The sequence below is a fragment of the Gracilinanus agilis genome, chromosome 1 (assembly GCF_016433145.1).
Source record: "Gracilinanus agilis isolate LMUSP501 chromosome 1, AgileGrace, whole genome shotgun sequence".
In the NCBI taxonomy this organism is placed as follows: domain Eukaryota; kingdom Metazoa; phylum Chordata; class Mammalia; order Didelphimorphia; family Didelphidae; genus Gracilinanus; species Gracilinanus agilis.
This window is the reverse complement of record NC_058130.1, coordinates 524086342-524100756: the sequence shown is the minus strand read 5'-3', so window position 1 is coordinate 524100756 and position 14415 is coordinate 524086342. Positions and strand designations below refer to the sequence as shown.

At 35.3% G+C, this 14415-nt stretch overlaps 1 protein-coding gene across 1 annotated transcript in view; it reads right to left on the bottom strand.

Moving 5' to 3' along the window:
• The window catches only part of PRKDC (protein kinase, DNA-activated, catalytic subunit), a 176941-nt gene that overhangs the window by 154924 nt on the left and 7602 nt on the right, over positions 1–14415 (bottom strand). The window contains exons 3-15 of the mRNA XM_044682793.1: positions 12918–12994; positions 12720–12812; positions 12065–12139; positions 10812–10920; positions 10109–10221; positions 9916–10015; positions 6661–6716; positions 6532–6562; positions 5487–5644; positions 3808–3954; positions 3231–3395; positions 2118–2286; positions 1550–1599 (exon numbers count right to left, since the gene is read on the bottom strand). Of these exons, the coding sequence (XP_044538728.1) occupies positions 1550–1599; positions 2118–2286; positions 3231–3395; positions 3808–3954; positions 5487–5644; positions 6532–6562; positions 6661–6716; positions 9916–10015; positions 10109–10221; positions 10812–10920; positions 12065–12139; positions 12720–12812; positions 12918–12994 (1343 nt within the window). The remainder of the gene's footprint in view (positions 1–1549; positions 1600–2117; positions 2287–3230; positions 3396–3807; positions 3955–5486; positions 5645–6531; positions 6563–6660; positions 6717–9915; positions 10016–10108; positions 10222–10811; positions 10921–12064; positions 12140–12719; positions 12813–12917; positions 12995–14415) is intronic.

Genomic DNA, 14415 nt, shown 5'->3' with positions numbered 1-14415 from the left:
ATATGGCAATGAAAGCTCAATCTGAATCAACAATGTAATGACAAACAAAAAGTTAATGCAGAATTAAGCTATATACAGAAACACAACTTTGAAAGACTTAAGAACTCTGATCAATGTAATGACCATCCATAACTCCAGAGGACAATGAAACACCTCCTTAAAAGGAGTTTAGGATGTTTTTGGACAAATGCAGAGATTTGTTGCAACTGACTGTTTATTTGTTGACTGTGTTTTTCTTTTTTCTTTTGGGAAAAATTCTGTAGGAAAAGGGGAGATAGATATTGAATTGCCCCCCCAAAAAAGTCCCTAAAGTATTTTCTTAATGGATAGGAGAGAACTGAAGAAAGTTCAAAAGGAAACAAAGAAAAGCAAGACAGCTTTGAAAGTTGAATTTATTATATACTTGAATGAAGAGCAAACTGTATGGAAGGTTTTCTTTTCACACACAGTCCTTTTTTCTGTTTTGCTTTATAAATGGAAATGTGTGTGGGTTAAGTTTTGAATTAAAAGAATATAATTTTTCAAAAAACAAATATTTTTAAACTATAATTTTTATGATTTTAAAACACTGAAGTACCAGCATTTTCAGGCTTCTCCATGAAATGTAATATAAATGAATTTACTTCACTTTTTAAAAGTATATCCTCTCACCTCCCTAACCTCATTTATCATTATTCTGATATACATTGGAGATAAAATAGTCCCATACCTTGTTCTAATATTTCTGAAAGAGCATAGTTCCTGTTTTTATCAAAATGTCTTTATAGTAAGCATGAAGTTATGCTTGAGACTTTCCAGTACAAGTCTACTTATTCTTCAGAATGTCAGACAACATTTTTAGCCTGATAGTTAATAAATAATGGACATCATCACACTTTAACGCCAGCTTTAGTATAAAAACTAAAAATCTCAGAAACATATTAAACTATTGGTTACCAAAACTAACAGGAAGTGAAAAAAAGAATAGACTAGATTACTTTCATGAAATTGCAAACTACTTTTACTGATCCCAAGCTTCCCATAAGTAAAAGCTCATCTTTTCAATGAAAGCATTTTATCAATGTTGCTGTATGGCAGTGAGATCTAGAACCCTCCTGCCTTTGAGAAACTAAAAATAAATGAGCATCAAAAAGCACTTGAAAGGGATATGAAGATTACAAGCAGGCTACAAAATAAAAAGAATGAGTAATTCTAAAAGAACAGGAATAAAGGATGTCATTAAGGACTATAAATATAATATTATAATTTAATTATGTCACATAATTATATGACATAAAAAGACAAGAGATTATCTATGTGGAGACCAGAGTACTTAGCTAGTACCTTTATAAAACCAAGAGAAAGCAAGGAAAGCCTCCAATACATTAAGTGAGTCCCTAATGGTAGACTTCTGGGAGAACATAAAGGTGAAAGGTACACAGGATGTGTAGAAAAAAAGGGTTGCAACCTGAATCACTGGAAGGAACCCCAAAATGACATAACAGATCCATTCATATATTTGAGAGTTTCCAGAAACTAATCTTTAGAAAATATCTGATTCACAATTCACCTTTTGAAGGATGACTGGTTTGGAACACACTCTGATTAAGCCCTGATGCACTAAAAAAAATTCAAACAAAAATTAGGGAACATTCAAAACATATACAAGTCAACAAACAATACCATTTTTGAGATATAGATTTATTTTCCAATTTCACATAAATCATTATCAGCATTTCCAATGATGGAATACGTTGTTTGTTCTTTTTGTCAATAATATTGGTCCATTATGTGAGATTTCTTAAGGAAATTTTTAGTTTAACTTTTCATCTTCCTGTATTCTAGCATATTTCTGTGCATAGAGTAGGTATTCAATAAATATTTTCTGTTTAACTTATTCTATGAAATAGTAATGGACCCTTAAACAAGAAATATTTTGCCTTACTATAATGATAACAGTATAATCTATTCTATAAATCTTTAGTGATACACAAAAGGTCTCAGAAGTTCCCAAACTAAGCAGCTTGTTTGTATTTTAGTTATTTTGGAAACCAAAGGTAAAATGCATATAATTTCTCATAATCACAAAATAATTTCTAAATCATTAAATAAAGGGAAAATTAAAGTCCTAAACTTACCCACAGTACTGATAAAATTCCAGAGAACTGGTCCTTTTTCTGCCAAGGCGAGAAAAACTTTTACTATAGCTCGGCAACAGATTGTTTGCATTTTAATACTGTATTGTGGAAAACTGTCTATCTGTACCACTATTAGACGCTCAAGAACTGGGGTATACACCTCAGGAACCTATAAAAGATAAAGGAATCTTAGCTAATAGGAAACTTAAAAATAAGTTAGGCAAAATAATTGGTTATAGTTAAATAATTCAAATTCTAAGGTAATTCAAGATAGGATTAGCCAGACATAATTGTACTTTGCTAGAATTTATTTGTGTTATTGTGGTTATTAAAAGCAAAACAAATGCTTCTGATGGGTCTTATGTTACTTAAAGAATCAATGTTCCAAAAGAACAAAGAAATCAGGAGTTTACAAAAAATTCTTAGTGACTGAGGTCTCTAAATATTTAAATGGCTGTCAAGTAGAAGAGAGCAGATCCTCCTGATATTCAGAGATGTCTAAAAATCAAATCAATGGTACAAACCATGCCTCTAAGTGGAGATAAAATGACCATATATTAGGAATACCAAAGAGAGGATTCGGTGTCTTGCTTAATAAATACTTGTTTAATTCATACTACGGGGTGGGGAATCACACTAGATGATCACTTGCAAATTGTGACAATGAAATAAAATCTTTAACATTCATTTTTCTGCTTTGCATAACTAAAAATAGACTTGTGACTATGACTACTAAGACAAATTTCTTTGTTATACTTATGTTCATAATCCTGTGCCTAATAACATCCAATTTGTTCTCTAATCAAAATCAGCATTATCAAAATGTAATTATGTTTCAGATGATCAGTTTTAATAATACAAAAAGTATCAAACATTTCACACTACAATAGTGGCTGGTTCCATTTAAAATATACAAAATAAGGTTTTTGAATTTTTCTTGGGACAAAAGCAGAGTTTCCATTACACTGGGTAGAACTGCAACTTGGACATCTTCAAAGAGAGCACAGATTAAAAGTTAAACAGGATGGATAGGTATGGACAGGTTTAAATCTTCACAATTAGAAGGGAGTTCCCAAATCAAAGAAATCACAATTCTGTAAATATTTCACTTACAGTGTCAAGGTGAAGTAAGATGCTTGCAATAGATTGGAGAAAACTTGGAAGTTGGTACATATGGTCATCTACAGTATCTGTCTCAGTGAGGAACATTTGTTTACAGCGCTGAATGAGCTCAATATACATGAAGTCAACATCCTTTGCGTTTATAGCTTTACAAGGCTTTAATAATAGTAAAAATAAAATGTTACTGTTTATTAACCTCATTAGCTTCTTGGTACTACAGTATTTAACATATAATACTGAATACTGAGATACATTATCATAATGAAGATTACCAAATTTATTAATACACAGAAATACTACACATTTAAAATCAGTTATCTCTTACTTTGATACATTTTCAAGATGGTCTATGAGAATTCTCTATCTACAAACTAAAAGAAACTTAAGTATTTTAAAATGGTCTTCCTTTTAGCCACACAAACTTATAACTTCTCTTGAATTTTAACTTTGTATCACAAATGTCATAATGAGATGAATGATTATTTATAAAAACAAGTTATTTAAGCAACTATATTCCTCCCTATACATCTGCCATTATGAAAATTAAGCCAACGTAAGTAAGGCATACTCCTGCAAACAGCCCATATCCACGAATGGCGATGGATAACTCCTTGCTACTTGAATCCATATTTCTGATGATGCCATAGAATTGTTCTGTGAAGTATTGAAGCGTTCTCTTATGTGCTTCTGCATCTTTGGCCACCATTAAAGAAACCTGAAATTAAATAATTAATCAGTTATATTTTTCAACTGAAAGTCCATCATCTCCAAATAAAAGATGCATATTCCAAATGCATGCAATTGAATTTATATTTAAGTGTTGCATAGTTATTCTTGTTTACTTATTCCTGAATTATACAATCACAGAGTTGTAAAAACTAAGGATTAGAAGTCATCTAAAGACATATCATCCATCTCTTCCCAGAAACACAAATCCCCTTTACAATAACTCTCAAAAAGCAGTCATAAAACCTGCACATGAAGACTTTTCAAAGATAGGGAAACTCACTAGTTCTTTAAAAACCCACTTCATTTTTGAGTACCTCTAATTGTTAGAAATAATCCTCTTTATGAATGCCAAAATGAAATCAGTATTCCTATAATTTCTACTCTCCAGCCCTTCCTTATGGCTAAATAGAAAAGACTAGTTTCTTAAATATTTAAAGATAATACTTGTGACCCACTCAATCTTTTCTTCTCCAGGATAAGTATCCCCAGGACATCAACTGGTCCTCATATAGCTATATATAGCTATTTCATTAGAGATCTCATTTCAACATTGAAAAGATCTGACTTTACTGGTGTGGGTGCTCTCTCCACATACAGAAATGATAAATTTCTCTATACTTTAGAGATAATCTTCATGAGTGGCTATGATAAATGACAAAGTCTTTCTGAACTTATTAGTTAGACTGGCCTTCAGGTGACAGGCACAATTCATCACTAGCCTTAAACCTCAAACATTTCCAGCTTGATCTGTATTGCTACATCTAAGACTTATGCTCCCTTAGCATACCCCATCCCAACACCTAGAGACTCAGATCCTGTGACCATTTCCTACCTGGGCTAAAGTGAGGGAAGTCTGGGTCCAAGTAGGTGTATTCTGTGGGCCAACACCATTAACATTAAAATGATTCAATCACTACTAGCCTTAAACCCTGAGATCTTGTTTGTCATTCCCAGAGTAGATTAGTGTTAGCAGGGGTTTTAGATCTTCACCTGTTCCCTGGTCCTCATCTTCCTTTCTCAGGTGTGCCCCTTTGGCTGTTATCAAATGCTGCAGCCTGACTCACTCCCATTCCCCAGTATAAGACATATGATAATGAATGAAAAAGCTGTTCCATTAACATCAAAGAGCAGATGAAGCAAGCAGACTCTATTGTGCAAATGTGCATTACAACTTCTTTGTACAACTTTCCATTTCTGAAGCTTCACAAACATAGGCATCAGAGACTGGAGGAAGGAACACTACTCGCCTCTGTGATGAAAGGCCAACTACTTAAAGACACTGTGCCTTTTCACAAAGAGTTCTAGGGGAATCCCACCTGACCTCCAGAGCTCTAGGTTTTGGATTCTTTTTATTTGCTTACTGCTTCACAGCCAGCCCCAGGTTACTCTCATTCTTCCTCCCATCCAATATGGTCAAGGCATGGGTCTGCTTCCTGGTGAGGGAATCTTACACCACCGAGAATGGGGTTGAATCTCTCTTTGAAGCAAATTTTAAAACAGAAGTTAAAGTTTCAGTACCTGTTTAAGGAAGGATTCTAAGGCTGAATGTGCAGTTTTTTTCAATTCTGCATTTGTATGGCCACACCACTTAGACATTATTTCAAATAAGGAAATGTAGTTGTCCAGAAGACAGGTGCTAAACTGAGATGCATGTAAAGTAAATAAGCGCAAACCAGCTGAAATTAGGAGGGAAAAAATTGCAAGTTATTTAAAATTAGGGAAAAAAAAGAAGTAAATTATTCTACAAAAAGCAACACAAGTCACCAGTTGGCCCCAGTACTTATAAATTTTCTTTTTTAACCAAGCCAGTGATTTCTTCAGTACAGGAGACTGCCTGGAGGAGGACATATCTCTGTCAATAAAGACTAACACCTGTTCTCCAACTCATAATTTTAGAGAATTACCTGGGGCCCTGTAAGGTGAGATGTTTTACCTAGATAAGTACACATCAGAGTGGGGAATTGAACTCCTACATTGTCCCTTCATCCAAGACCAGCTCTCTGTTCATTACACTAAGCAGAATTTCTTAATTTTTAGGGTCACCTAAAACATCTATCTACAGGCTCAGAATATAGCTAAAAAAAGTCTTTTTTTAATTTTTATTTTTTCCCCAATTACAAGTAAAAACAGCTTCCAACATTTTCAAAGAATGTTGAATCTCAAAGTGTCTCTCTCTCTCTCTCCCCTAAGATGGTAAGCAATCTCATATAGAGATTTTACATGTACGATCATGTAAAACAGGTTTCTAATGGAAATCCTCTCAAGAGAAAAATTCTAAAAGTAAAAAAAGATGTGATATCTGTTCAGTTTATGTTGTTGCTCCCTTAAATAGAAAAATAAACAAGTATCTAATATAAAAGCTTATATGATGAGAGCAATAAATGAAACTGTTTCCTATCTACTACAGAAAAAAATATTGAAACACTTAGAAAGCCCATTTTGAATATTTTTTAGCCCTGTTACTATCACACTCTACCTTATCATAGAGGCACAATCCAGAGGCTACAAAAAGACAACCTGGTAAAGAGATCACTTTACAATACAATGAAAATCAAAATCTTACCTAAAGGAACAGCATATCTCTTCAGATCAACCTATTTAAAGCAAAAGATTTGCCATGAAGGTTCCTTTTCTAAACACAATTAATCTAAATAATGCAAAGTTATCAAAGTAACCTTAAATATCCTCCTACCTGAGGACTGATGGCCTTCAGTGCAAAATCAAAAATCTCCTTTGACATTTGAGGATCTGAAAAGCAAGAGAAAATCTATGTCCAAACCACAGTGTTCTGAAATAGTTTTTAATTTTTTACCTATTAATTTCAAAGATTTTTTAACTAAATAAATAAGCATATTATCACTATTGTGCCTATCTAGTTGTTGAGGGTTTTGTTTTGTTTTTTTAAATAATTTGAGCATACACAGGCTGCAAAATCATTTATCATAGGACAGGAGGACTTGACTTAAGTAATGATATCTTCATCTCCTTAGTGGAGAATATCAAGAATGATCCTAAGACAAGCTAAGGAATCTAGACTTTCACCCTATGTTACCTATTACCACAAGGATAAGTACAACTCAGATTTCATCAGCAGAGAGAAAGGTACTGCTTAAACAGCTGTGAACTCTGAAATTACCTTTAGTCATGCTCTTCCTAAACCCATCCTCTGTCTTCAGAGCCTTGTGATCTCCAGTTCCCTTATTCTTCCCCTCCTTTACCTTTAGTATCAATTCTCAATCTAAGTAGCTGAACCCCCTAATCTATCACTGATCACATTTACCTAACCCCAACCTCAAATTTATCTTTATCATCTATTTTCTCTATTTCTATTCCTGTCTACTGTAGGAATTCAAAAGATCATGCCAAGCAGGTCTACTATAAATGTTATTTAATTTCAAGAGGTACTTGGCTATTGCAGAGTAATCCTTTCATTCTTCTCAGGTTGCAGAAGCTTTGCAGAACTAATTCCAAATCTCTCAAACCTTCTATCCTCACCTCCTAGTCCCCAAGGATAGGAGGACTCCTATTTTGCCTATACTTGCCTCCTATTTTATTGAGAAAATAAAGGTCATTTATTTTGATCCTTCCACTTTTCCTCTTCTGATAGAGGCAGTCATTCTTCTTGCCAATTTACACACTTGCACTCCTAATCTCATTCCTTTCTTATCACTTTCCCCCTCTCATCTTCAATCTCTCCTGACCTACTGGTTCCTTTGCCCCTGCCTGCCCACAGACCTAAATTTCCTGCATCCTTTAAAAAACAAACAAACAAACAAACAAACAAACAAACACACACACACACAAAAAAAAACCCTTCATTTGACCTTTGACCCCAACATCCTTTCTAGCTATTATCCTCTATCTCTTCCTCTAAAACTCCTAGAAGTCATCTACACTTACCAATACTTTTCAGTAAATTTCTTTTTTCTCTTTAACCCTTAACTTCTGTGTATAAGCTCTTAGGTGGAAGAGTGGTAAGGGTGGGCAATGGGGGTCAAGTGACTTGCCCAGGGTCACACAGCTGGGAAGTGTCTGAGATCACATTTGAACCTAGGACCTCCTGTCTCTAAGCCTGGCTCTCAATCCACTGAGCTACCCAGCTGGCCCCTTTTTCAGTTAGTTTGTAACCACACCACTTGAGTAAAGTGCTCTATTAAAGACCTTTTAACTGTTAGTTTCACTTTCAGTTCCCATCTTCTCTGACCTTTCTGCAGCTTGTGACTTTGCTTGCCATCTCTTCTTGTCACAAACAAGCTCTATCTACTCCATTGGCTTCTGACACCCTCCCCCAGTCTTCCTACCTGTCTCACAGCACCTTCTCAGGTTCTTATTTTGATCCATCATCCATCTCCCTCCCCTGCCACCCTAAACATCTCCTCCCATTCTCTCCCTGAGCTTTTCATTTTTCTCTCTTCAATCTCTTTCCAGCTACCACTTCTATACAAATAATTCTTCAATCTACATAACCCCCACCCTCTCTCCTCAATGGCAGCCTCGTATTTACAATGAATATCTCTTTAGCATCTCAAACTTGATATGTCCAAAACAGACTTTGTCATCTTTCCCCCAAACCCACCTCTCCTCTAATATTCTCTATTTCTATGGAGGGTACCAAAATCCTTCTAAGGTTCCTATTTTTGCAACACCAGAATTATCCTGACATTCTTCTCTCTCCCTAACACTCCATATATCTAATTACTTCCACATCTCTTGCAAACACCTTTCCTTTGTACTTACAAAGGCACCTCGCTAGTACAGGTCCTCATCTCCTCTCATTTGAACTATTGTAATAGCCCTCTAACAGGTTTCCCAGATTCTTACTTCTTTCTTCTCCAATCCATCTACCACACAGCTGTCAAAGTGATCTAAGAGGCAGATCATTCACTCTCCTCCAAAATCTCCAAAAGCTCTCCATATATGTGAGGATAAAATGCAAAATCCTTCACCTGACACTTAAAGCCTTTTTTTTACAGTTTGGCTCCAACTTCTCTTTCCATTCTTTTCATATTACTCCCTTTCACTGATAAGATTCAAGTCAAACTGGATCACTAACTGGCTACTGGCCATCACAACATTCTGTCTCTAGTCCCCCAGTCTTTACAAAGGCTATTTTCCCAATATCTAAAGTGCACTCCTCCTTTCGTTTCCACCTCTTAGGAATCTTTACTTGTATCAAGACTCAAATTAAGTTCTACCTCCTACACAAAAGCTTTTCTCATCTTCTCCCTCCACCCCTTTGTCCCCCATTTTCCCTCCTCAAATTACCTTGTATTTATTTAATTATATGTGCACATGTTGTATCCTCACACCCCTCCTTTCCCCAACCTCCTAATGCTTTGTGAGGCATAGACTATTTTTTCTTTCCTTTGTATCTTCAGCCTCCAGCACAGTGATGGCAAACCTATGGCATGGGTGCCAAAGATGGCATGCAAAGTATTCTCTGTGAGCACCCTGCCCCCACCCCACCCCCAGAGTTCATTACTAGAAAGGCAGAGGGACTCGGGTGGAGCTGCTCCCCTCCCCCTCTCCATCATGCCTAATGACATTTTTTCCCATCCCCTGCCCCTTTGCCCCCTTTGCCCCACAGCTAATGGGAATGCACAGGAGGAGGGGGTGAGGGGGGGTGGCTCAAAGGCTGGAGGGGAGCAGAGCACTTGGGCCACTCCCCACCCCCTCTCTATACTCCCTGAGGACAATCCTCACTTCACCCACCCTACTACCCAGCAGCCCAATGGTAACGCTTCCTCACTCTCCTGTGTGGGTAAAGAGGGATGGGGCATGGTAGGTAGTTTCTGGAGCCAGGGTATGCCATCTCTGGGAGGGGCAGGCAGGCACAGTACTCAGTCTGGGGGGTAGGTGAGGGTGGGGCCTGGCACTCCATCTCTAAAAGGCCATCACTACCTAGCACATTGAAGTCACTTAACTAGTGTTTGATTGAATAACATACCTTCATCCATGGATTTAGTGAAATTATACATAAGTGAAGACAAGCCCTTCAGGCATCCTGCGACAACTGGGAGTTTGGGCTCTCTGGTTGCTGATGTCATCTGAAAGCAAGATTTAAAAACCATAATAATATAATGCAACCATATTTTTGAAAAATAGAGTTGCTAAAACTTTTATACTTTGCACTGTTTTACCTGGGTTTTTAGTTCACCCAAGAAAGCACGGAAGAGTTTTTCTGAGTTGTTCACCATAACACTAGGATGTACTTCCCCTAAGACTCCCAGGAGCTCATATATCTTTTCTAATACTGAAAAATAAAATTTTAAATGAAAGCACATTTAAATAGAATTGGTAACAAAAAATGTGTAAATATGAAGAAATGAACTGAAAAATAAGCTGTTTTATCTGAATAATCAAACTACAATATATAAAAAAGTATACTTAGCTTGACACAATAGATTTACTCCTGAAAAGATTTGCCCAAATTGATTGTGGAGGAAGAAATAAAAGTATATTTTAAAAGCCTTGAAAAATTTTTTAATGAAAGGAACCCTTGGTTAAAATATCTCAAAGAATAAAATTTTAAAATAGTGAACAATTAGACCTTAACAACTTTCTTATAAAGTTCAATTTTATAGACCTGTTTTGCCCAAAATGAGCAGTTTAGTAAGATATATGCTCTTTTACAAGGAATATGTATGTATAAATACATACACATATAAAATGGTAACTAGAGTTAATATAAATATCTTTTTCCCCATCATTCCATGATTCATGTTTTCCCCCTTTCCTCAGTTCTTTCTCTAGATGTGGATAGCATTCTTTCTCTAAGTCCCTCAGAATTGTCCTGAGTCCTAATTAAAATACCTTAAATTCAGTTGAAAAAATGCCTCTTACCTGTATCTGCTATTTTTGTTTTCAAAGCAAGTTCTCCATAGAATTTGTTGAAAAGTTCTCCAAGCTGGAATTCTTCCATATGTCTAGAACTTCGCAGAGTTTTGAGCAACTGAGAATATATAAAATATAGTACTTTTGAAGAAAAGAATGAAGCATAAAAAGTAAAGACCATAATTTAGTCAAATGGAAAAGAGCAGTGGAGCTTTAAGGAAAAAGCAGGGATATGAGATGACATCATAGAAAGAGCATTTGCTTTGGAGTCAGAGGATTTATGTTTGCTATACTGGGTCAAGCTGGGTGATACTAGGAGAGTTATGGGATCACAGATTTAAAGTTGGAAAAGACCTCAGAAGTCTCCTAGCCTCAGTTACTCATTTTATAGTTAAGGAAACTTAGGCCTAGATAGTTAACTGACTTACTCAAAGTAACATAGGTAATAATCAGCAAAGCTAGCTTTCAAACCAAAATTCTCTGATTCTAAATCAGGGCTTGGGTGGCAGTACTCTGGAACTCAAGTAACAAACTCCTTAAGCTTCAGTCTCCATTGCTATAAAATGAAGGTAATACTATACAGATACTACATTAGAGGAATTCAATGATTCAAAAATGCTTATTAAGTGCCAATTATCTAAAACCAAAGCAGACCTCCAGAAAAGATGTGGATCAGAACAGATGTCCTAGCATTCCAATTGCTTGGATTCAGAGTAGAAAAAATATTGGATTTGGAGTCAGAAGGACCTGGGTTAAAATTCTGGTTCTGACACTCCCTATGTGACTTTGAACAACTCAATACCTCTGGCTATGGGATTCAATTTCTTTGACTAGAAAATGATCCGATTAGATTTGATGACCTCTAAGAATCTTACTAGTTCTAATTCTATGATCCTTAGAGATCATAACAAAATAAACAGGTAATTTTTTGAACTCCTAGGTATATTAAATCAAACTTTCACACTAACAGAGAGGTTAAGAAAAGCAAATGAAATAATGATCCATTCATTCCTTTTTACCTGTTCCCTTTACTCCACTAAGAGTTCAACTCCTATTTCTGCTGTTATAAAGAAAGGATTGGAAGACAAGTTACCAAAGTGCTAAAGAATGGCAACTAGAAAAATAAAGATGTTTTCTGAATTTAACTTTCACTAGGGCTGCAACCTATTACAATGCTCTCCCTGCTCCCTCTGACCCAAACAGAAGAATTCACAAATTACATATATCAGATAAAATTAATGCTCTTATAAAACTAGGATTACCTCAATAAGAAGCTCCAGGGCTGGAATCTTACATTTTGCAGCTTTATCTTTTGTGTAAACACTGGTACACAAGCTCTAGGTTTAAAATGAGACACCAAAACCATCAACAAGCTGGAAGAATCAAGATTCAGTGATGGCTCAAATTAGATCATAAGGAAAAGTAACTTGAATATACATTATGAATATACTTTTAATAGCTAAAAAATTGTATTTTTAACATGAGGCCCACATGAAACAACCACAACATATTTCTTAGTGCCCCTGTGAAAGACAAAATACTGATCCAGGAAAAAGATGGGTCTGATCTGTTACAAAAATCCCTATGTACTTTGCTTTTTGATCATTTTGCAATCTCACCAAAGAATAAAAACATTTTAGCAAGATTTTCAAAACACACTCAATATATACATGTTATATCCATATGCATAAAATTATATTCAAGATATCTTCAATTATAAGATCAAGAATAAAAAGATCAAAGGGGAAAATTCTTAAGATTGGCATCATCAATTAAATTTTATTATAGAGATATATGTAGGTGCACTAATTTCCCAAACAGAATAGTAAAAATATAGAAAAACAGCCTATTTTCTAATTTTTAGGAAACAAAATAGTTTAAAATAGAGAACAAATGTCAACCAAAATTTTTTCTTACCTTAATTCCAAGAGAATAAGGTTCAATTTTCTGGCCAATTTTTTCTAAAAAAATGCATAAAAATTTTAAGGCTTCCTCTCTGCAGTCACGAAACTAGAATAAAAAAAAAATCTGTTTTCATTTTAAAGTGGAAAACTAAAGAAATTTTCCATTATAAAGAAATACACAAAGAAAGCAAAATAATAATCTTTTACTTACTTCTTCAATGCTTAGAGATTCTCGAACAAATACAAGTAAACCAAACTCCTTGGAAAAAATTAAGGAAGTCTGTAAGGCTGCACAAAAATAAACAAATAAATAAATAAATAAAGGCTAAGAAAATTCCTAGGAAACACCTTATAAATCATACACCTACTTGTGAAGAGGTAGAGACATCTTACCATTAACAGCCAGTAAGGGTTAGAAAATAATCCTGGTTAAATTGCTTAATGTTTTTATGACAATGTCAAAGAAGAATTTGTTTAATTTTAAATGCAGTTGATTAATATAAAATCAATGACAAATACTAGAGAAGCTATAGGAAAACTTATATTGACCCTGAGGTACCAAAACTAGGCCTACATTCCAAAGAAATCAAAGAAACAGGAAAAATACTCATGTAAAAAATATCTATAGCAGTTCTTTTCATGGTAGCAAAGAACTGGAAACCATGAGGATTTTCATCAATTGTGGAAGGGCTGAATAAGCTATGTTACATGAATGTGGTGGACTACTATTGTGATGTACAAAATGATGAAGATGAGATTTAAATGAACTATTCTAAAGTGAAAGGAGCAAAGCCAGGAGAATAATTCTATAGTAACAATGATACTGTAAAGACAAACAATTTTGAAAGACTTGGGAACTTTGGTCAACAAAATAATAAACCATAATTCCAAGATCATGATGAAACTTGCTAGCAATCTCCAGACAGAGCACTAATGGGCTCAGAACATTTTTTCTAGAGACAGCTAATTTGGGAATTTGTTTTTCTCAACTTTGTGTTTGTAATACTTTTTGTTTCCTTGTCTTCTCAATGAGGGAGAGGGAAACAGAAAGGGATAAGGGAGAGCTTCTGAGCTGAAAATAAAGCCAAATATTTTTAAAGTGAAGAATAATATTGAATATAAACTCTAAGTGACAGCAAAAGAAAAAAATTATATGTATTTTACTTGTATTTATTCAATTAGAAATGATTTTTTTTTGCTTTCATGATTTTCTAAAGTACATGTAATAATATCACCACAATCACTGGAGACATTGTTGAATACCAGGAAGAGAAAATGTCAGACAGGTCTGAATAAACACATTGAGCCTTCTTCAAAAACCAAGGTAAGAGGGCAACTGGGTGGCTCAGCAGATCAAGAGTCAGGCCTAGAGATGGGAGGTCCTAGGTTCAAATCTGGCCTCAGACACTTCCCAGCTGTGTGTGACCCTGGGCAAGTCACTTGACCCCCATTGCCTACCCTTACCACTCTTCTGCCTTGGAGCCAATACACACTATTGACTCCAAGAGGGAAGGTAAGGGTTTAAAACAAAACAAAACAAAACAAAACAAAAAAAACAAGGTGAGTGCTCCAAGATGTGCAACCTCATGACACATAGGCTGTATAACACATGATGTTCTTACTTCTGCCTAAATATTGCAAAAAATGGGGGAGGCTAGGAAGCACAGTGGATAGAGAACCAGGCCTCAAGTTGGGAGGACCTGGATTCA